Source organism: Mastigoproctus giganteus, chromosome 5, assembly GCF_048544385.1.
Source record: "Mastigoproctus giganteus isolate SK-2022 chromosome 5, ASM4854438v1, whole genome shotgun sequence".
In the NCBI taxonomy this organism is placed as follows: domain Eukaryota; kingdom Metazoa; phylum Arthropoda; class Arachnida; order Uropygi; family Thelyphonidae; genus Mastigoproctus; species Mastigoproctus giganteus.
The window spans coordinates 144,853,605-144,877,248 of NC_143579.1; the positions used below are offsets into that span (position 1 = coordinate 144,853,605).

At 39.1% G+C, this 23,644-nt stretch overlaps 1 protein-coding gene across 4 annotated transcripts in view; it reads right to left on the bottom strand.

The window, feature by feature from the left end:
- Positions 1-559: 559 nt before the first annotated feature.
- Positions 560-23,644, bottom strand: part of LOC150085748 (uncharacterized) — a 639,529-nt gene continuing 616,444 nt past the window's right edge. For all 4 annotated transcript variants that reach the window (XM_090374215.1, XM_090374216.1, XM_090374214.1 and 1 more), the window contains one exon: positions 560-710. In XM_090374215.1, coding sequence (XP_090230341.1) covers positions 585-710 — 126 coding nt within the window. In that variant the 3' untranslated portion in view covers positions 560-584. The remainder of the gene's footprint in view (positions 711-23,644) is intronic.

Below are 23,644 nucleotides of genomic sequence, written 5' to 3' on the forward strand. Positions count from 1 at the left end.
CACCTATAAATTAACTGTTGGCAGCACCCCTTTCCTGTGTGCACATCAGGTTTCTGGCAGCATTGGCAAATAGGAGTCTGTCAGCAGTTAAGAATTTAATCTTCATGTATTTTTATATTTACTTAATTTAATATCTGTTTTCTATTGTAATGGTAATTCAATCTTAATACTTTAAACTTAAAATTCACAATTAATAATTATTGTAATTAAAATTTGTAACCATTTATTTTTCTACTCCTAACAGCATGGTCTAATGATAGTTATCGGTAAGATTCTTGAAATGTCAACTTAAATGTGTAGTGGTTTGAACATTTAGCTTAATAAACTACATTATTAATTTCATGAAAATTCATATTTTCATTAAGATTGAAATGAAATTTCAATCTTAATGAAAAACAACCAGTAATGTCCTTCCCTAACTATATTGCCTTAATAAGATTTGAATCCTGCAGTGTACAGTAGAGTAATATAAATCATCATTTACAACGTAAATAATCATAAATTCAGAAAATTAATCTTTATTCATACTCAAATTATACGTAAAAATATATCAAATCCTCATTTATACAAATTATGTAAGAATTTTATTGAACAATGTGTTCTTTATATCCTCGTAATGATTTTAGCTGCTTTTTCAAGGCCTTCACTAAATCTGCTGGCTGCACAAGAATTGATATATCAAGACCCACAGCATTCAATCTACTTTGCACCTGAAGAAGTAATGAAAAGAAAATATGCTGTTAATTTCACTGTACCTTTACTGCGTGAAAGTAAGAACTAACAGGTATAATAAATATTTTACCTTACCTCGATCTTCTGATTTACAATATCCAGTCATTATCCTGTTCATGTATATTGTCATGCAAGGTGAAAGCAAATATGTTATACACCATTTCCTTATAAAAATTATGTAATAATGCTGAATTATGATCTAGATCAGACTATTGAACCTTTTTCTCACAGATATATTTTTGCATACGTATATAAATGTGTATGCATGTGCACCACATATAAAAGTGTGTACGTCAGCACCACAGTATAGTCAAAGCTCTTTATAGCTACCTTCTTTTTAACAATACAGCACATTATAACTACCTATGTGGTAAGTTCCAGTCTATTTTCCCTAAACCTAATACCATTTTACATTTGTTATAATGACTTTGAAAGATGAACAAATTCTGTATAACAACCCCAAAATTTCTATCACTTGTTTTTAACTTTTTTTTATTACAATATTTGCACTTCATAATGAAAGAATGCTAACTTATTGAAGCTAATAGCAACCTTGCAGGCTGACCATGAGAAATCACTTGTTGGCGAAATGAAATTAACTTTGACTAGAAGTTCATTTCAATATGCATTACAAATGAGCTGGATATCGTCATTATTCTCTTTCCTGGTGATTCCTTTCTACTTCACTCTCTCTCTCTCTCATGGTAACTCGGGGAATTTTTTTTTTTTTTTTTTGGCTGGTGCAGCATAAGCCTCAGGCTTCCTTGTACCACACGGCTAATAATAATAATAATAAACGTGACTGTACATTTATTGATACGTCTCCTATGAAGAGGACAGCTTTGCGAACAAGAGTAGCAATATGTGGATGAAGTTTTTACAGCTGTGGCAAACAAGTTTTTCTTAAACTTTTTTTGCCGTTTTATTGACTTAATTGGCATATTAATTTATATTCTAGAAGTAGCTTTATAGCCCTAGTAATGCTACTAAGTTTATTTTGAATTTAGATAGAGATTTTGAAAGTTATTACTTAGTATTGGCAGAACATTATACCATTCGAAACTTGCCACCATTGTTGTAGTATATTAGATAAATGCGATATTAGATGGAAAGTCTTGTCTGACCAATTTGGATACTATGACGTGGTCACAAAGGAAGTGGATACAAAAAATAATTTTGATATTATATACTTGGATTTCAGGAAAGCTTTTATTACTGTTGCACATGGTAAAATACTGTACAAATTGGAGCAGCATGGCATTAAGAGCAAGTTGCTACAATGGATAAAAGGATGGTTGAGTGGGAGAAGATAGGGAATGGTAATCAATGAACACAGCAGTGTTCATTGATTATCAACACCAAACCCCCAGGGTTCGGTGTTCGGTCCATTGTTGTTTTCTGTGTTTATGAATGATATTGATGAAGGTATATCAGGCTTAATTTCAAAGTTTACAGATGATACAAATGTTGGCAGGGTTGTTAATGACAGCAATGACAGTATGCTACTGCAGGAGTTTCCAGAAAAGTTCAGCAGATGGGCTGAAAAGTGTGCCACTTTTCAGATGTTCTGACGGCATATGGGTAGTAGTAGTAACCCCAGAGAAATACAACTCTATGGTGTTACACTCAGGGTAGTGGAGGGAGGGAGGGAGGGAGTGAGGGAGAGAGAGAGAGAGAGAGAGAGAGACCTGCAGGTAATTGTGCAGTCAGATATGAAGTTTTCTGAGCAGTGCAGGCAGGCTGCCAGAGCAGGTCATGGGGTATTGTCAATAATGTACAGGAATTTTGCTAGCATGGATAAGGAGATGATTGTCCCCTTGTATAAGGCAATGGTCAGGCCACACCTTGAATACTGTGTACAGGCCTCATTTCAGGAAGGATGTAGAATTGCTCGAAAGAGTACAGGGAAGGGTAACAAGACTGGTGAGGAGAACAAAGGGTGCTCTTACCAAGGCTTAAGTTCTGCAAATTGCAGTGTCTGGAGATTAGGCACTTGCGTGATGATCTGATTGAGGTGTATAAGGCCTTGAATGGTTTCAGCAGGCTCAATGCTGATGGGATTCTTCTTCCTGCTCAGATTACAAACCTGAGGGGGCATAAACTCAAATTGAGAATGACAGTTGTAGAATAGATATGAGGAAATTTGCCTTTAGCCAGTGGGTAGTTGATTGCTGGAACAAACTTCCATCTGTCTGGAAGAAAAGAATAATTTTGATATCATATATTTGGATCTTAGAAAGGCCTTTGATACTGTTGCACATGGAAGACTGCTGCACAAATTGGAGCAGCATGGCATTGGAGGCAAATTGCTGCTATGGATAAATGGATGGTTGAGTGGGAGAATACAGAGAGTGGTAATCAATGGACACTGCTCTTCGTGGCCTAATGTTATTAGTGGAGTCCTTCAGGGTTCAGTGTTGGGTCCATTGTTGTTTTTTGTATTTATAAATGATATTGATGATGGTATTTCAGGCTTAATGTCCAAGTTTGCAGACAATATGAAGGTTGGCAGGGTTGTTAACGACACAATGACAGTATGCTGCTGGAACAGGATCTAGAAAAGTTGAGCAGATGGACTGAGAGGTGGCAAATTAAGTTTAACATTGACAAATGTAAAGTACTGCGTATGGGAAGCAGTAACCCCAGAGTAATGTATCAACTCTGTGGTACCACACTGACAGTAGTAGAGAATGAAAAGGACCTGGGGATAATTGTGCAGGCAGATATGAAGTTTTCTGAGCAGTGCAGACGGTCTGCAAGAGTAGCTCATGGTGTCTTGTCAATGATATACAGGAATTTTTCTAGCAGGGATAAGGAGGTGATTATCCCCTTGTATAAGGCAATAGTCAGGCCACACCTTGAGTACTGTATACAAGTCTGGAGGCCTCATTTTAAGAAGGATGTAGAGCTGTTGGAACGAGTACAGAGAAGAGCAACAAGATTAGTGAATGGAACAAAGGGTTTCTCTTACAAAGAAAGGCTTAAGTTTTGGAAATTACAGTGTCTGGAGACTAGGCACCCGCGAGGTGATCTGATTGAGTTGTATAAAGCCGTGAATGGTTTGAGCATGCTTAATGCTCATGGGATTCATCCTCTTGCTCAGAATAATCGCCTGAGAGGGCATAAATTCAAATTGAGGAAAGACGGTTGTAGGATAGATGTGCAGAAGTTTGCCTTTAGCCAGCGGGTAGTTGGTAGCTGGAACAAACTTCCGCCTGTCGTTGATAGCTTAAATAGATTCAAGGCAGAACTTTACAAATATTTGGAACGAGTGGATGGGTGAAATAAGGGATTTTTTTTTTTTTTGGCTGATGCTATATAAGCTTGCTTTCTTGCATTATGTGCCTTTGCTAATGCTAATGCTGTTGTTATGGAAATTGATAGCTTAAATATATTCAAAGAAAAACTGGACAAACTTTTGGAATGAATGGATGGGTGAAATGGGAAGTAATTTATTTTTTTTTTGCTGATGCTGTATAATCTTGCTTTCTTGCACCATATGCCTCTGCTAATGCTAATGACATTAAAAGTAGGAAATTCTGAGAAGTTAATTAACAAGAACAAAGCAATGTTGTTATTGTTGTTGAAAAAGTCGAAAGTTAGGGGTGTAGCCTGCAATCATGCACAGGCATGACAAGAGGAAGTAAAAGGTTAGAACCTTGTCAATCAGTTTGGCCCTGGAAAAACTGTGCAAGGTCCATAGGGTATAATTTTTCCCAGCCTGGTCTGTGCTTATGAACAGAAGAGACTGTTTCTACTGCAATGAGATACACTTAAATGGAAGGGGTGCAAGAATATTTCCTGATGCTATCAAAGCAGTGTTGGGTGGGTTAGGAAAACAGATTATACAGTAGCTGCATATAGAAGTGAAAGTGATTTTGCACTGCCTCTATTAGAACATCAACAACCTGGAAATCAAGATACTGGGAATTTCAAGGTCTGTGTTAGAGTAACTAAGAGTAAGACAGGTGATGTATACATGCATGTACAGAAAAACTAGGGTCATAGTAAATAAATATGATAATTGAATTACTGATCAAATCATCAAATGCAGACACTTGGGATATCAGAGACATGGTGTCACTTAGACATGAGGGATTCAGAATTTGAATATGGGGAGTATAATGTTTACAAAACTGAGATAGGATAGGAGGGGAGAGGAGAGGAGATTTTATGCTTTTAGTTAAGAAGAACATAAAATCTAAGGGAGTGTATACAGTGGACATGGGTGGCATTGCAATGTTGAGTCAGTTTGGTAGTGACATAGGCAATGGGAAAACAAAAACAATAAAAAACAAAAACTGGGAAGACAGCAGCAGTACTTTTGTGATTGTTTCCTACACCAGCATGTTAGAGGGGCAATAAGAGTAAACAGCATTACTTGATCTGATTATAATTAGATCACGATTTAGATTAAGAGCCTGCAGATGAAAGATCCCTAGGTGGTAGTGATCCAAACACACTGATTCGGGATTTACTTAAAGATTAACTCCTGTCAAACACAAGTTGAAGGATTTTTCCTTTCATTAAGATGACTACAGTGATTTCAGAAAGTTTTAAAATTCTACGTGGTGGGACCAATTGATGAAGTTCCAAACAGAAAATTGTAAATGGGACAAATAATAGTACAAATAATTCTACAAATAATATTAATGAATATTATTGTAGAAGCTACTAGACATTTTATACAAACTAAAATATAGAGTTCAAGGCACAGACATAAATGGATGTCAGATGAACTGATGAAACTAGTGGCAGCAAAGAAAAATATATAGATTCATATAAATTATCAGGTGATACAGATGCCTACCAGTGTGCACTCAATTGATAAAGGTGGTTAGGCAGATTATGAGAAGTCTTTGACAAAGAATGCAAAGACTTCTTTACTTATATTAACAGTAGAAGTAAAGGATTGATGACACTGAATATGTATTTTCCATTAACATTTGCGGATGAGGATTTTTTAGGGATGGAGATGAGAGAAGCCAGTCAAATTCTGGCAAGGATTTGAATGATTTTGTTAGCACTGATAGGTAGTAAAAAAGGCACCTGGAGTGGATGGGATATATCCAGTTACATTAAAGGAAGCAGCAAAGGAGGTAAGCAACCCTTTAGCCATGTTTATGAGAGCATCTCTCGATTCAGGGGAAGTCAATATGGACTGGAGATGTGCAAATGTAACCGCAATTTTAAAAGGAGTTTCAATGAGTGATTACAGACCTGTTAGCCTGACTCCTGTTCCAGGGAAATTAATGGAGTTGCTAGTTAAAGAAGTAATACAGGATTTTCCAGACAGAAATACAGTTACACTGCAGTCACAGAGATTTGTTAAGGGTTGATCTTTGGTTGTTTGACAAGTTGGATTGGATCCCTTGACAAGTAACAAAGGAACTGGATGGATGAAAAACATAATTTTGATATCATATACTTATAGATTTCAGAAAAGCTCTTCATGCTGCTGCATAAAAAAAGACTGTTATACAAACTGATGCAATATGGCACTAAGGGCAAGTTAGTATTAGCAGTGGTGAGCTATAGTGGGCTTGCAAGAGCCCATTGTTATTTTTTTGAAAATTTTTGAGCCCACTGTTGTTGAGACGATCATTTATTTTACAAATGAAATCCTGAATGCAATTATTGAGTATCCAGAGCCGAAACTATGGTGGGGCGAGTGGGGCCCCATTTCCAGCATTTTAATGGCCAATTGATTGGTTATGTTTTTTAAAATTGCTTCATTTTTTATTTAATTAAGTGGGACCTCTGTTTAACCAAGTTCTTTATAGCGAATTTTTTTGATTCCCCTTGGTAATCACATTTAAAATAGTATCCGTTGAACAAAGAAAATTTCCATGTAGCAAATGGATAAGGAGAGACAACTTTGTGAGCACTATTCTCACCTCTGGCCTTTAGGCAATTTAGGTTCAGAAAGTGAGAATTAAGGGTGAAAGGGATTACCATTTCAAAATGTTGGTGTCTGTAAAATCTATGCATTCACATACCGAGAAGTCGCACAAGTCAATATGTTTTCCATAGCCAGTCAGAGGATTAAGAAGATTCTCGACATGGATTATAGCCTCTGGTCAACCTGTGTAGTGGTTCCCCTTTACTTGGTTGTTGTTATTTGGTTTTTAGGAGCATTAGCAACTAAGGTTATATTGCTCCGGGGATATGCGGTGGCTATTCCTTGACCTTTCTGCATCCTCCGTATCTGGTGGTCACGAGCTTGAATTCCGGTCTAATCAAGAAGCGTGTGCTACACACTGCTGCTCCTGCCCACCTGGCTACAGAAGCGCCCCCCCCTTTACTCTGACAAATGGGCATATGTTTATCGGAGAAGTGAGTGATCCACGCCTTCCAGTAAATTTCTCCTGTCTATGTTTACATGGTCACAGTAGCTGAATATCTGTGTGATTCTTACATTTTGCACTGTATTCAAAGAACTAGTAACAGTAGCAACGTAGAGGTGGGGGGATTGAGGCAACTAAGATATATCTTTATATTATATAAACTTTACGAAGATGAAATGTTGGTAGATTTTGAAACTTTGTCAAGCCTTTCACTATGTAGAAAATGTTCTAAAATATAATGGCATACAGGCAATAATTAAAAAAAAAAAAAAAAAAACTTTATTACCAATCTCCAAAAAACTATTGTGAATTAAGGATGATTGCTAACTTGATGTGGAAACCATAAAGATTGGTCGTGTGTTCGGGTCACGACGAGCAGCTTGTAGCTTGCGGATGGTAATTGTGGGTTAAGGGAATTATCCTGCATTGTACAAACATTTTGAATCAGAAGTTAAATATTCCAGATTATTAAATCAACTTTTAAATCTGGAATTTCTTAACCATTTAGCACTAAAGATCGACATCTTACAGGAGCTCTCTTATTTTTCAGAAGCTTTACAGAATCACAATGGTAAAAGCAGATAAATTAATTCCTTTAAGCTAAAATTGAGAGTATGTTGAAGTGGAAAGAATTTGAAGGAATCAAAATCCAAATTTAAGAACAATAAAATTACCTCGTGACAAGTTATTAATGCAATGGAGTAATTTTAAATTAAATAAAGAAAATAACAATACTATTGAAAGAAATTTTAAACATAGGCTTAACCGAAATCGTGGAATGTGAAAGAACTTTCGTCTCAGTGGCAAGACGGTGAAAACTGAATAAGAAATTTAAGTTTCCTTAAATATAAAATAAAAATTAATAAATTTAGAGATTTTGTCGAAGACAATTTATCTTTAAAATCGAGTGAAATTACCTTTTCAATTAAGAAAGCCAGAAAATATCTTTGAAATCATTGCGATTAGCAGTGCTGAAGCTGAGTGAGCTTTCAGCGTAATGAATAATATTGTGACAATTAAACATGTTGCAGATTATGATGAACATACATCTATATGGAAAACCATTACTGCAATCTGATCCAGAACGTTACGTAATTGTTGCTCAGTTATTGAACCCCCAGGGTCCTGAGCTGGATATCATCTTCTTCTCTTTCTTGCTTTCTTGGTGATTCTCTTCTACTTCTGACTGTCTCTGTCTCTCTCTCTCTCTCTCTCTAAGGGTAGGGTAACTTGGGAATTTTTTTTTTGCTGGTGCAGCATAAACCTCGGGCTTCCATGCACCATATGACTAATAATAATAATTGAGCAAAGCAGAAGATCGACAACAAATATTAATAAAGAAGTAAATTGGCAATTTTTAGAATAAATTTTTCTTGAATATTTGTGAAATAATTTTTTTTCATATAATCTGTGATTTTTTGTGTACTTTTTCTAGAAAGTTTGTTTTTTATGTAATATTTGTTTATATATTGTGGAATGTTTTGTGATAGTTTTTATGTTATTTGTGATATGGGAAATATTTCATGTTATTTTTTATTCGTAATATTAAAATTTTTTCATGAAAAAAAATGTATCCATTATATTTCCCTAATTGTTAAAAAAAGACGAATAAAAAAGTGCATGTGTGCTGAACACGCGCGGGTAGATGGTTTATGCGAAAAATCCTTCGTGTTTTTTTTTTTTTTTTTTTTTAGGTATTTTGATTTGTATATATCAATTATGAAATAAAAGAGCTTTTTTATTGTAAATATTTTATTGATCATTCACAGATTTTCATAATTTCTGGAAGACAAGATACGATGGATTTATGATAACTAAAGTAAGAGATGGATACTTGCGAGTGCAACGTATCTAAATATCTCTGTAAAACAGCACCGACTGATGTACCGATCTTGTAAATGAAGCGACATACATAGCTGTTAGGGGAACCTAACAATGGAATGTAATGAAAATGCGAGACGAAAAAAGAAATTGACAAATATTTGTATTGTTCCAATCATAGTTACTGCAGTAGTAACTTCAGGAAGCATGATTGTGACATCATACTATTCAAAAATTCTAAAAAGTTAGAATTCCAGACACTGTCATATCCAGTTTTCATTGTAAGGCGAGGCAAGATAACCAGGTTTTTAATTTTTTTTTTTTTTTTTTAGATAGACCTCGGAACGTTTTACATATTCACTTATATGCATGGTTAAGGGGGTAATAAGCCACATCTCTCCATCCCCCTAAATCGTCCCTTGACTTGAGATATCATACCGGTCACGAAAAATGCGCACGCATTCTAATCACACTACTAGTAGTGCAAGCGTGGGAAGTGCCTCTAGTGGAAGCGGCAGATGACGTCACGTCAGTAACTAATCAAATTTACTCGGTAGAAAGTTGAAAAAACTGCGAGCCCATTGTTAAAATATTCACAACTCACCACTGAGCATTAGTATTGGCAAACAATGCAAGAAAGCAAGCTCATACAGTGTCAGCCAAAAATAAAATCATCTATCAATCCCCTCCAACAGATTGTCTACTTCTTCCTGGAATTTATTCAAGTTCCTTGGTCCTTGAGGTTGTCACAGACATTCTCTCAGATATGCCAGACAAGCTGTACTTGCTATCTGGGAGTCTAAAATGCTGATGGAACTGATATTCGGGTGACACTCAAGTCAAGTGGACCTAATTTCGGCGAAGTCCGGATGGTCTGTGACAGCCAAATCCTCTGCTTGCACCTTCATGATGGTGGGACTGTTAGTTATCCTGGGTATAACCTCCATGCACAAGTACATGGTGTGAACCAACGTAAGCAGAGGCGAGGTGTGGTGCCCACACCACATGGAAGAATTTTTTTTTTAGGAGCATTAGCAGGAAGACAATCTCCACATATTAACATCTGAAGTGGAACATGCCATCCGAATAACAAAGCCAGGCAAGGCCTGTGGACCTGATCAGATTCATGTGGAACTGCTGAAACAACTAGACTACAGCAACATCCAACAACTAACGAAATGGTTCAATCAAATCTACAACAACAACGACATTCCATCCGAATGGCTCCAATCCATCTTTGTGGCCCTACCAAAAAAGGCTACCAGCCGGAAATGCGAAGACTTCAGGCTGATCAGTCTAATGAGCCAGGTGCTAAAAGTCTTCCTCAAGGTGATTCAGCAAAGGATAAGATGTAAGTGCGAAAGTGCACTAGGAAACACACAGTTCGGATTCTGCAGAGGACTAGGCACCAGAGAAGCAATTTTCTGTTTACAAATATTGCTACAAAGGTGCTATGAACATCAAAAAGACGTGTATATATGTTTTATTGACTACTAGAAAGCCTTCGATTCAGTAGACCACGACCGCCTAATTGACCGACTGAGAAAACTTGGGCTTGAAAACAATGATATCAACTTTATTACAACTCTCTACTGGAATCAAACAGCCCGGCTTCGCTATGACAACGATCCGACAGACCCAATTCCAATAAAAAAAGGCGTCCGGCAAGGCTGTCCATTATCTCCCATTCTTTTTAACATCTATTCGGAAATGATCTTCGACCAAACACTGGCTGACAAGAACATCGGCATAAAAGTTAACGGACACTACATCAATAACTTAAGATATGCCGATGACACAGCACTAATAGCGGATTCAGAACAAGATTTACAGACCATCTTGAACGAAGTGGACATAGAAAGCCAAGCATGGGGGCTACGAATCAACAAAAAGAAAACAAAGGTGATGAAGGTCAGCAGGACTGCAAGCAAAATCACGATCAAACTAAACAACGAAAAATTAGAGCAAATACACCGCTTCAAGTATCTCGGAGTGCTCATTGATGACCAGCTGAACCATGAGGCCGAAATCAAAAGCAGAATTGAACAAGCCAGGCAGGCATTCACCAAATGGAGAACCCTCCTCACCGACAGAAGCTTGAACATCGTGCTCAAATTACGCACATTGAAATGCTACATCTGGCCAATACTGCTCTACGGTGTAGAAACCTGGACTCTAACATCAGCCACTACAAAAAAGCTCCAGGCCTTCGAAATGTGGCTCTACCGAAGAATGCTGAAAATTCCGTGGACAGCCAAGATAACCAACGCACAGGTCCTGCAGGACATGCACACGGAACGGGACCTGCTCAAAACCATCATCAGCAGGAAATGCAAATACCTAGGTCACATCGCTAGGAACCAACAAAAATATCACCTACTACCACTCATCCTGGAGGGAAAGATCGAAGGCAAGAAACGCCCAGGCAGACCGAAAATGGCATGGCTAGATAACATCAACACCTGGCTTCACATGACAACAGCACAAATTCTACACGCAGCGCTAGACAGAGAACAATATCAAAACGAAGTCACAAACGCCATTCGGCAGCATTAAAGAAGAAGAAGGAGCATTAGCAACTAAGGCCATATTGCTCTTGGATATGTGGTGGTCATTCCCTGACCTTTCCGCATCCTCCATATTTGGTGGTGATGAGCTCAAACCCCGGTCTAATCAAGACCACCTGGCTACAGAGGCACCACCAGATGGAGGAATGCCACCCCTCTATGTTACCAGGCAGTACTAGGTGGTAGATGACTCTCATCAACCGGTGCAATACCCCCAATTTGCTTACTGGAGGCTTGAAGTGGTGGAACCCATGTTTAGTCTCTAGAGCTAAGTTTCGGTCAACCCTTCCCCATTATTTCCATCATGCAGCATGATCGATGACTTTTGACGTTAGGATGAACATCGTGGTAAGATCCATTATTCCTTACATTTCAAGGATACAGCTCTAAAACGGTGTTTGCAGGCCGGAAGCTACTTAGTACACCGGACCGAACCGAACCTATTAGTAACTCTCTAGGAGGCTTCTGGATCAGCTAGTGTATAATCTTGCTACCTCTACTCTGCCAGATAGACTGGAGGGAGTCGAAGTAGTGTGTATGCGTGGGGGGGGGCACTGTCGAGGCCACGTTATGTCAAGGATCTGGGTATATTCTTACCATGTGTACGCCATATTAAAAAATTTCATTACTTCATATAGCATGTCCCACCCACTTTTCCTTACTGCTGAATTCACCATGAAATTGGCAGAATTACTTAATAAGCACAGGTCACTGTTGAAAAAAAGCCGTGAATTAGGGTTGAATTTGAAAAGTGTCTGCAATTCTGCCCAGACATGAAAAGAGGGAGTATATGATGAGAGCCCTGTCGATCAATTCGGCCCTGGAAAGATTGTGCAAGGCTCAAGGGGTATAATTTTTTTCAGCCTAGTCTGTACTTGTTAACAGGAGAGACTGCTTCTACAGGGATGGGACACACTTAAATAGAAAGGGTGCAAGAATGTTTGCTGATGCTATCGAGGCAGTGTTAGGTGGGTCGGAAAACTGCTAGATTGGGGGGATACAAGGACTAATAGATTAACAGTAGCCACTAGCAGAGGTGTAAGTGATCTATTGGAAGTGATCCACTGCATCTATTGGAATGAGCCGCAGCCTGGAAAATAAGATGCAGGATATTTCAGAGACTGCTGGGAATCATTGGGGTACAAATAAACACATAGGTTGTGTTAGGGTAGCTAACAAAAAGAACAGGTGCATGTATACTTGCGTGTACACCAATGCTAGGAGTTTAGTAAATAAATTTGATGAATTTGAGGTATTGCTCAAAGCATGAAAGGCGACTACGATGGACTGAGACAGTATTTAAATTCTATACAGTGGGACCAACTGATGATGTTACCAACAGCAAATTCAAAATGGGAAGCATTCAAAGAACTTATCTTGGAAGCTACTAGGCTTTACATACCAACTAAGAAATATTGTTCAAGGTTTAGGCCTAACTGAATGTCAGATGAACTAATGAGACATATGGCAGAGAAGAAAAATGCATGGGATACATACAAATTAACACGTGACACAGAAGCCTATGACAGATACAAGTTGATCTGTAACCCAGTTACAAAGGAGCTTAGCCAGGCGAAGGCAGATTACGAGAAATCTTTGGCAAGGAATGCAAAGAAAAACAGCAAAGAGTTCTTTACTTATGTAAACTCTAGAAGGAAGGGGATGAATCAGATTGGTCCACTTGATATCGATGGGTCAACTGTTGATGATCCTGCTCAGGTAGCTAACAAACTGAATGAATATTTTGCATCGACATTCACACATGAGGAGTTATTCAGCGAGGGGAATGCCAGAGGTGTATTCAACTCTGGCAGTAAGCTAGAGAGTCTCCCAACTCCACTGGTAGACTCTCTGGGAGTTGGGAGAACGGTAGAGACAACAGATTGACACAATGAGGTAGAAAGATTTTAAGCCAGAGAAGATCAACGAGAGGAGATTCCAAATTGCCAAGTCTCTGACAGGGAATATCAGAATGCACATAAGCACAAGTACCACCTTTGAGGTGAAAGGAATCATACAGCTATTAATTTGAGTGTCTGAGATGAGCAGTAGTTGAATCAACCAATAACTGAGATCCTGACAGAAAGAGTACATGGGGTTTGGCAGACTGCAAGTGGAAATGGACATCATTGAGATTAGAATTGAAACCACGTATATTTGTGAAATGAATTAGGAAGTGTTAGCATTAGCATTAGTAGAGGCATTTGATACGAGAAAGCAAGCTTATGCAGCATCAGCCTAAAAAAAAAAAATAAAAAATAAATAAATAAAAAAATAACCACTTCCACTTCACCCCTCTGTTTGTTTGAAATACCTGTCCAGCTGAGCCCTAAACTTATTTAGGTTATCAACTTCCACGACAAGGGATGGAAGTCTGTTCCACCAACCAACCACCCGCTGGCTAAAGGCAAATTTCCTCACGTCTATCCACAATCTGTCCTTCCTGAATTTGAATTTATGCCCTCTCAGGTGATTATTCTGAGCAAGAGGAAGAATCCCATCAGCATTGAGCATGCTCAAACCATTCAAGGCTTTATACACCTCTATCAGATCACCTCGCTGGTGCCTAGTCTCCAGACACTGTAATTTGCAAAACTTAAGCCTTTCTTCGTAAGAGCACCCCTTTGTTCCATTCACTAATCTTGTTGCCCTTCTCTGTACTCGTTCCAGCATCTCTACATCCTTCTTGAAATGAGACCTCAAGACCTGTATACAGTACTCTAGGTGGGGCTTGACCATTGCCTTATACAAGGGAATAATTACCTCCTTATCCCTGCTAGAAAAATTCCTATATATCACAACAATACACCATGAGCTACTCTTGCAACCCGTCTGCACTGCTCAGAAAACTTCATATTTGCCTGCAGAACCACCCCCAGGTCCCTTTCATTCTCTACCACTTTCAGTGTAGTACCACAGAGTTGATACGTTGCACCGGGGTTGCTGTTTCCCATATGTAGTACTTTACATTTGTCAATGTTAAACATCATTTGCCACCTCTCAGTCCATTTGCTCAACCTTCCCAGATCCTGTTGCAGTAGCTAGTGTCAGTAGTGTCGTTGACATCCTTGCCAACCTTCGTATCGTCTGCAAACTTTGGACATTAAGCTTGATATGCCATCATTAATATCATTTATAATTACAGAAAACAATAATGGACCCAATACTGAATCCCGAGGGACTCCACTAATAACATTAGTCCCCGATGAGCAGTGTTCATTGATTACCACTCTCTGTCTTCTCCCCCTCAACCACCCCTTTATCCATAGCAGCAATTTGCCTCCAATGCCACACTGCTTCAATTTGTGCAGCAGTCTTCCATGTGCAACAGTATCAAAAGCCTTTCTAAGATCCAAGTATATAATATCAAAGTTATTCCCTGCATCCAGTTCTTTTGTGACTGCATCATAGTATCCAATCAAATTGGTCAGGCAAGACTTCCCCTTAACAAAACCATGCTGTGTCTGAGCTATAACTGAAGTCTTGTCTAGATGATCCTCCAGTGCTTCTTTAACCAGTGCCTCCATTAATTTTCCGAGAACAGAAGTTAAACTAACAGGTCTATAATTACTTTTGTTGCCCTTTGATCCTCCTTCGTGAATTGGGGTCATATCTGCACATCTCCAGTCCATGGGTACTTCCCCTGAGTCCAGGAAGCTCTCATAATTATGGCTAAAGGTTTGCTTACATCCTTTACTGCCTCCTTTAATATAACTGGATAGATCCCATCCACCCCAGGTGCCTTTCTTGTATTTATCTTCAACAATTTCTCCTCCACTTTACTCTCAGTTATTACAAGATTCTCTGGCTTACTGCCAGAGTTGAATACAGAGAACTGTGGCTTACTGCCAGAGTTCTCTGGCATTCCCCTCGCTGAATAACTCCTTATGTGTGAATGTCAATGCAAAATATTCATTTAGTTTGTTAGCTACCTGAGAAGGATTAACAACAGTTGACACATCGATATCAAGTGGACCAATCTGATTCATCCCCTTTCTTCTAGAGTTTACATAAGTAAAGAACTCTTTGCTGTTTTTCTTTGCATCCCTTGCCAAAGATTTCTCGTAATATGCCTTCGCCTGCCTAACCTCCTTTATAACTTGGTTACAGATCAACTTGTATCTATCATAGATACAAGTTGATCTGTAATACATACAAATGTGTTAAACTGTATGTATCCCATGCATTTTTCTTCTCTGCCATATGTCTCATTAGTTCATCTGACATCCACTTAGACCTAAACCTTGAACAATATTTCTTAGTTGGTATGTAAAGCCTAGTAGCTTCCAAGATAAGTTCTTTGAATGCTTCCCATTTTGAATTTGCTGTTGTAACATCATCAGTTGGTTCCACTGTATAGAATTTAAATACTGTCTCAGTCCATCGTAGTCGCCTTTACGAAAGCAATAACCCTTCCCTTTACCCTTAATGGTAGTTACCTCTTTGAGTAAATCCCACTTCAGCACACTGTGATCACTGCCACCTAGTGGTTCATTTACCTGCAGATTCTTAATGCATGAAGAATCACTACTGATAATCAAATCAAGAGTATTACTCCCTCTAGGATCCTCCCGAACATGCTGATGTAGAAAACAATCATCCAATAAATCCACAAATGCCTTGCTAATGTGTGAGTGACCAGCCCCCAAATTCCAGTCAATATCTGGGAAATTAAAATCCCCCATTATAAGACTCTCCGATTTACTGGCCCACTCTATTTCCCTGTACAGTTTCTTATTATACTCATCAGAGTCATTAGGCCTATAGCACAATTCTACTGTCAATTTTGATCTCCCAATGCTTATGTCACACGAAACTGACTCGACACTGCACTGTCCAGAAATGTTGACTGGCTTCACTTCCTTAGATTTTATGTATTTCTTAACTAATAGCATAACCCCTCCTCCCTTCTTATCCTGTCTATCCTTTCTGTAGACATTGTACTCCCCAAATTCCAGTTCTGATTCCTTATATCTGTGTGACACCACGTCTCTGAAATCTCAACAATATCCGCCTTTCATGCTTTGAGCAATACCTCAAATTCATCAAATTTATTTACTAAACTCCTAGCTTTGGTGCTCGCGCAAGTATACATGCACCTGTTCTTTTTCTTAGCTACCCTAACACTACCCATGTGTTTCTTTGTACCCCAATGATTCCCGGCAGTCTGTGAAATATCCTGCATCTTATTTTCCAGGCTGCGGCTCATTCCAATAGATGCAGTGCAAGAATCACTTACACCTCTGCTAGTGGCTACTGTTAATCTATTAGTCCTTGTATCCCCCCAATCTAGCAGTTTTCCGACCCACCTAACACTGCCTCGATAGCATCAGCAAACATTCTTGCACCCTTTCTATTTAAGTGTATCCCATCCCTGTAGAAGCAGTCTCTCCTGTTAACAAGTACAGACTAGGCTGAAAAAAATTCTACCCCTTGAGCCTTTCACAATCTTTCCAGGGCCGAATTGATCGACAGGGCTCTTATCATATACTCCCTCCTATCGTGTCTGGGCAGAATTGCAGACACTTTCAAATTCAACCCTAATTCACGGCTTTTTTTCAACAGTGACCTGTACTTGTTAAGTAATTCCGCCGGTCTCCTACTCTTAGAATCATTAGTGCCAATGTGTACAACTATATCACCTTTTGTGCCCTTAAAAGATGATATCCGCTCTACAACGTCATCAACCTTTGCCCCTGGCAGACATACCCTGGTCCTGTTTCACCTATCCTTTTTACAAAGCACGCTTCCCTGACAATAGAGTCACCAACAACTACTAGTTTCTTTGGGACCAGCGCATTCTGCCTTGGGGGCTGCTGCTGTGTTGCATGATGACCAAGTGTAAGCTCTGGCATTGGTGTGGGCAGCTGAGAGCTTGATGGGCCCCTCACTTTTAATCCTTCGAGGGCATCCAACCAGTCCTTCAAGCTCTCATATAGGCCGATAAAAATGCTGAGCTGTCGCCTGATTTCCTTACACTCCTTGCATCTCGCACACACAAAGACATCTCCCCATGGCAGTATCATGTCCCATACCCGACTGTCCACAAACATCAAGCAAGTAGTGCATTTTAATAGGCTGTGATTCAGAGGGCAACTGCCCCCCTCAGTTCTCCCCTGAGCCACAGCACTCCCATTAGCTTGAGCCTTTTGCTTTGCTGCTCTGGTCTGAGTCATGATTTCGATTTAATTTCAATAAAATTTCAATTTCAGTACAAAATTAAAACCCTAAACTTATATCCCAACACAGTTATAATGCCATATTTATGTTTCAGTATTGAGTGTAATCTACGAAATCCCTTTATATAACTTCCGTATCAAGTTAAGTATTAATTATTTATTTTTTACTAATTATTTATGTTACGTAACCCAAGTCGTTATATGTATAGTTAAAAGTACAATTTAATTGACAATGAAGTTCAACAAGATTAATTATCTGATTAATTGACAAGATTATGTACTATACTATACTATATTAAGCTTATGCTATCTATTTTGAGATATTTTGTATCGCGTAACAATGGCGGCAATTTACGAACGGTAAACAAGTGGATTTGATATTCCTTCCAATACTAAGTAATACCTACAAAATCTCTAAGTTACTTTAATCTAAGTATCGTAAATAGGAATATAAAGCTACTCTAGAAAATAAGTTAATATGCCAATTTAAGCTAATAAAACAGAAAATAAATCAGAAAAAACTTCTCTGTTCCAGGAGTGGCAAAAATGTACGTCCGCACAGGCTACTCTCGTTCTCCAATCGCGTTGGTCGAGATGCTGAGGCTTTCGCAATTAATAATGACCTTGCACACATTGTTCATTTACCTACAAGAATACCTGACAATCCTAACCATACAGCCAACAGGTTTGATCTTTTTCTCACAAACAATCCTTCTAAGTACACGGTCGAAGTGAGAGGTCCTTTAGGCACTTCAGTTCACAACTTAGTGATTGTCTCTTCTCCAATGGAGCCTTTATCTCATGGCTATTCCCAATCTCATGTGTTTGGCATTACAAGAATGCAAAATGGGATGATCAGCGAGATTTCTTTTATTCTTTTCCTTGGTCAGATTACTGTTTCAAAACTTCTGATGTCAACGTTTGCTAAGATCGTGTCAGTGAAATTCTTTTTGCAGGAATGAAATCCTTTATCCCACACTCCTTTTTAAAATCTCGTCATTTATCTAAACCTTGGTTTTCCAATAAATGTGCTAAGGCTGTTCAAGAGAAGAATGTTCCATATCGTAATTGGCTGGTTTCTAATTCTTCAGCTTCATTTTCTGCCTGCACCAAAGCTCGCAACAATTGTAAAGCAGTTATTAATCAGCCCAAACTAGAGTTTGAAAAGGCTAAGAGTTGAAAACTTGCTTCTTGCTCTAATGGTAGCCGAGCATTCTGGTCTCTTGTCAAAGCTATTGGCCCATCTCATGCCAAAGCTTTTGCCCATCTCTGCTCCCACCTCTGTCCAAAACAGATGGTTCTGTTGTCATTTCAGCCAAAGATAAAGCTGACCTGCTAGCATCCCATTTTTCTTCCAACTCATATATTAATGATCTTGGTAAAACACCTCCCTCCATTCCCAACAAGCTCCATTCAATGCTTCCTGTGATCTTCCGTCAAAAGGATGTCACAAGGATTTTGTCAAATCTTGATGAAAAAGAAAACTCAAGGTCCCGATGGTATTTCTCCACTTGTTCTCAAAATCTGTGCTCCTGAACTTACTCCTATTCTATGCTGCCTTTTTTCACTTTCTTATTCCAAAGGTGTTTTTCCTTCTGCTTCGAAATTTGCTCATATCCAGCCATTTCCTAAAAAGGGTGACAAATCCCTCCTATTCAATTATCGTCCCATTGCAATTACTTCTACTCTTTCTAAAGTAATGGAGAAATCCATTAACCGCCAACTCTTAAACTACCTAGAAACCTTCTGTCTGATCAACGATCGCCAGTATGGATTCCGTCAGTGTCGATCCACTGGTGATATGCTGGCTTATGTTACCCATTTATGGTCTAATTCAATGGAAAGGTTTGGTGAAACACAAGTAGTTGCTCTTGATATCTCAAGGCTTTCAATCGTGTTTGGCATAAAGGTCTTCTAAACAAACTTTCCGCTTATGGTTTGCCATCTGTTTTTTGTAATTGGTTATCCAGTTTTCTCTCTGCTCGCTCTCTGAGGGTGATGGTAGATGGCTCTCTGTCTTCTAACTTCTCCACTAATGCCATTGTCACCCAAGGTTCAGTTCTTTCCCCCACTCTTTTCCTCTTGTATATTAATGACCTTCTTCCATTGATTGGAAATCCTATCCATAGTTTTGCCGATGATAGCACATTGCATTCCACTTTTCATTTTGAGAAACCTTGCCCTGCTCAATCAGCTTCAACTTCTCGAAAATCTGCTACCAATTCCTTAAATGCAGATCTTCGGGTAATTCTCCAGTGGTGCAAAGACAACTTAGTTGATTTCAACCCTTCTAAAACTCAGTCTTGTCTTATATCTCGCAATAAGGATTTTTCTGCTCCTATGCTTATCTTTGCCGAAACTCCGATTTCTAGACAAAATGATATATCTCTTTTGAGGATTACCCTGACTTCTAATCTCTCTTGGCACAAGCACATTACAAATATTGCTTCCTCTGAATCTAAAAAAAACTCGGTTTTCTCTTTCTCTCTCGGCATTACTTTTCTTCCAAAGAGCTGTTCACTCTGTACAAATTGCAAATCCGCCCTTCCATGGAATATTGTTCCCACGGCTGGGGTGGTGCCCCCAAAATCTCTCTCAGGCTTCTTGATTCCATTCAGAAGAGGGCAGTTAGGTTAATTAATGATTCAACTCTAACAGAGTCTCTCCACTCGCTGTCTCATAGACATACTGTTTCTGCTGAATGCCCTTCTACAGATATTTCCACGACCACTGTTCTTTTCAATTGGCTTCTATAATTCCTGCTCTCTCTTTCAAAACAATCCGAACACGTGCTGTCACAAGCCAACATCCATTTACTGTCCAACTTCAAACTCACAGAACCAACTTTTCATCTTCCTTGTTTATTCATTCAACTGCAATTTTCTGGAACAATCTTCCTTTCGTATGTATTTCCTGTAAATTACAGTCTACAGAAGTTCAAGTCCAATTTCAACAAATATCTTCTTTCATCTTCTGAACCTCCAACCCAAGCATGGTACTAAGTACTATAGGTTCTAATACCTCTCGTGTTTGTGGTTTACATAAGAAAAAAAGTTATCCACTTCCACACATCAGATGGAAGTTTGTTCCAGCAATTTATCACCCGTTGGCTAAAGGCAAACCTGCACACACACATCTATTCTGCAATATCCTTCCTCAATTTGAATTTATGCCTCCTTATGCGGATAGTCTAAGAAAAAGGAAAAATCTATCATCATTAAATTTGCTCAAGCCATTAAAAGCTTTAAACACCTCAATCAGATCTATTCTGCAACTATCTTTCCTGAATTTGAATTTATGCTTCCTCATGTGCAGAACTGAAGTCTTTATTTGTAAAGGTATCCCTTTGTTCTCACCAATCTTGTTGACTTTCCCTGCAACCATTCCAGCAGCTCTACACCCTTCCTAAAATGAGGGCTCCAGACCTGTATGCAGTACCAAAATTCCTGTATATCATTGACTAAACCCAATGATCTGTCTTGGCAGCCTATCTACACTGCTCAGAGAATTTCATATCAGACTGCACAATTATCCCCAGGTACTTTTCGTTTTCTACTACCCTGAGTCTAGCACCACATGGTTGATATTACTCTGGAATTAATTCTAGTCATATGCAGTACTTTGCAATTTGTCAGCATTAAACTTCAATTGCCATATCTTAGCCCAACTGCCTAATTTTTCTAGATCCTGTTGCATTAGCACACTGTCAGTACTGTCATTAATCAACCTGTCATTGTTCATATCGTCTTCAAACTTAGATATTAAATCTGATATACCTCCATCAATATCATTAATAAACATAGGAAACAATAACGGGCCAGCATTGCATCTTGGAGGCCTCTGCTGATAGTATTAGTCCACAAAAAGCAGTGTCTATTAATAAAAATTCTGTCTTGTCCCACTGAAACATCCTTTTATCCATAACAGTAACTTGTATTATGTACATAGTGGCATAGTGGCATAGTGTTTTGTGAAAGGCGCCACCTGTGGTTTCCCACATCTGCACCATGGTACTTTGTGAAGAAATACAGAATCTCTGTAAAAGCCAGAAAAAGTGTAATGTCTGGTTTCTGTCAGAGTAGTGTTATGTTTTGTTGTTGTGTCTCTGGCTGCTTGGCCGCAGAGCCCCTAGTGGGACCCCACGTTGCCCGCCACCACCACTGGGAGGTGAGCCAGGCTGCCCATTATACTCTGGCTGGCCTTTGCCAGGGTTGCCTAAGCTTCCTGACAAAGGTCAAGTGAAAAAAAAAAAATAAATAAAAAATAAAAAAAAAATAAATAAATAATAATAATGAAAAATAAAAAATAAAATAATAAATAAATAAATAAATAAAAAATAAAAATAAAAAATAATAAATAAATAAAAATAATAAATAAATAAATAAATAAAAAATAAAAATAAAAATTAAAAAAAAATAAAATAAAATAAATAAATAAAAAAAATTATAATAAAAAATAAAAAAGTGGGGGGGGGAGGAAAACAGAGCAGGAGTACGAGTTAGAAGGAACAGAAAGAGGGAAAGGAGGACGGACTGAAGTTAAGGAGCAGTTCGCTCTTTGTGAGGTGAAAATAGGGATCTGGGGGTGGGAGTTAAAGTAGCAGGGGACAGGTGCCCCTGCATGATCACCAGAGGCCAATGGACTCTGTATCCCGCACTCAGGAGTTCTCCAGAGTGCCACCAATCCCGCACCAGAACGGTGCCGGCTGATCCTACCCTATAAGGGGTTTGCAGCAGTATCCCGCACTCGATGAGTGCCAGCAGTCCCGCACCAGAATGGTACCAGCAGTGTTTCTACCCTTAAAGGATTTGCAAGTTGTCAAGGCAGTGTCCTCTAGCGGAGAAGGAGCTAACCCACGCCAGTCTGATTCAGGCCTTGGGCAGCATGATCCAATGTTGTTCTCATTTCAGCAATCTTGGCTAGCCTCAGTGCGAAGATTTCCTGCGCATACACAGTTAGTGCCCTGTATGTGTTTTCATCGAGCAGCAGCGAGGACTCTTGGTTTCGTGGATTCCTTTGAATTGCGGTAGCAAACTTGATTCTACTGTTGTCATAGGCAGGGCACTCATACATGAGATGCCCCCAGGACTCTTCTTCTCCACAATGGCACCGCGGGTCTCTTTCAATCCCCATAGCTGTGAGTTTCTGACGGAAGGGGCCGTGTCCAGTGATGATAAACGTCATGTGCAGACCAGGTGAGAACCATGGAGGGGGCTCTGGGTGAGTATGGTTTATAGTTGGGAGGAATCGCCTCGTGATGTCTCCTTTCTGTGTGGTTTCCCAGCTCTGTTGCCATATCGCTTGTAGGTGTTGGATGATTCTCCTCTTCTCTATCTTGGGGTCATTTGCAAGATCCAGCTGGAGATTTACTATTTCAGCTGGTGTTCCTTTCCTAAGGTGGTAATATAGGCCTCGCCTGACTACTTCTAGGTAGAGTGGCTGACAACCTGTTAGAACTTGCAAGGCAGGGGTGCTAACAGTGCGGCACGCCCTACTAATTGATAGCAGCATGAACCTTTGAATTGTATCCAGCTTCTGTTTGTTTTTTGATAGTGTAGCTTGTCTATACCAGGTGGAGGCACCATAGCAGACAATCGGGACATATACTGCTTTGTATATGAGGGTCAGAGCTTTGTGCTTCAGGCCCCAGTCGGCTCTGCTCACCCTCCTGATCATGGCGGCATACTTCCGGATTTTGGTGGCTAGATATTTCAGGTGGTTATGGAAATTAAGACCTGAGTCAATGTAAATACCTAAGTATTTAACCTCTGTGTACAGTCGGATGGGGGTGAAGTTTAATTTCATCGTAGGTGGTCTTCTAATTTGTAGTCTGCCCTTTAGGAGAATGGATTTTGTTTTTTCTGCCGAGATGGTAAGGTTGTGATTGTATTATGTACAACAGCATCAAATGCTTTCCTGAAATCAAAGTACAGTAGATGTTGAAAATCCAATCAATAATTCGAAACATCAATAATCCGAACGAGCCAGCATTTATTAT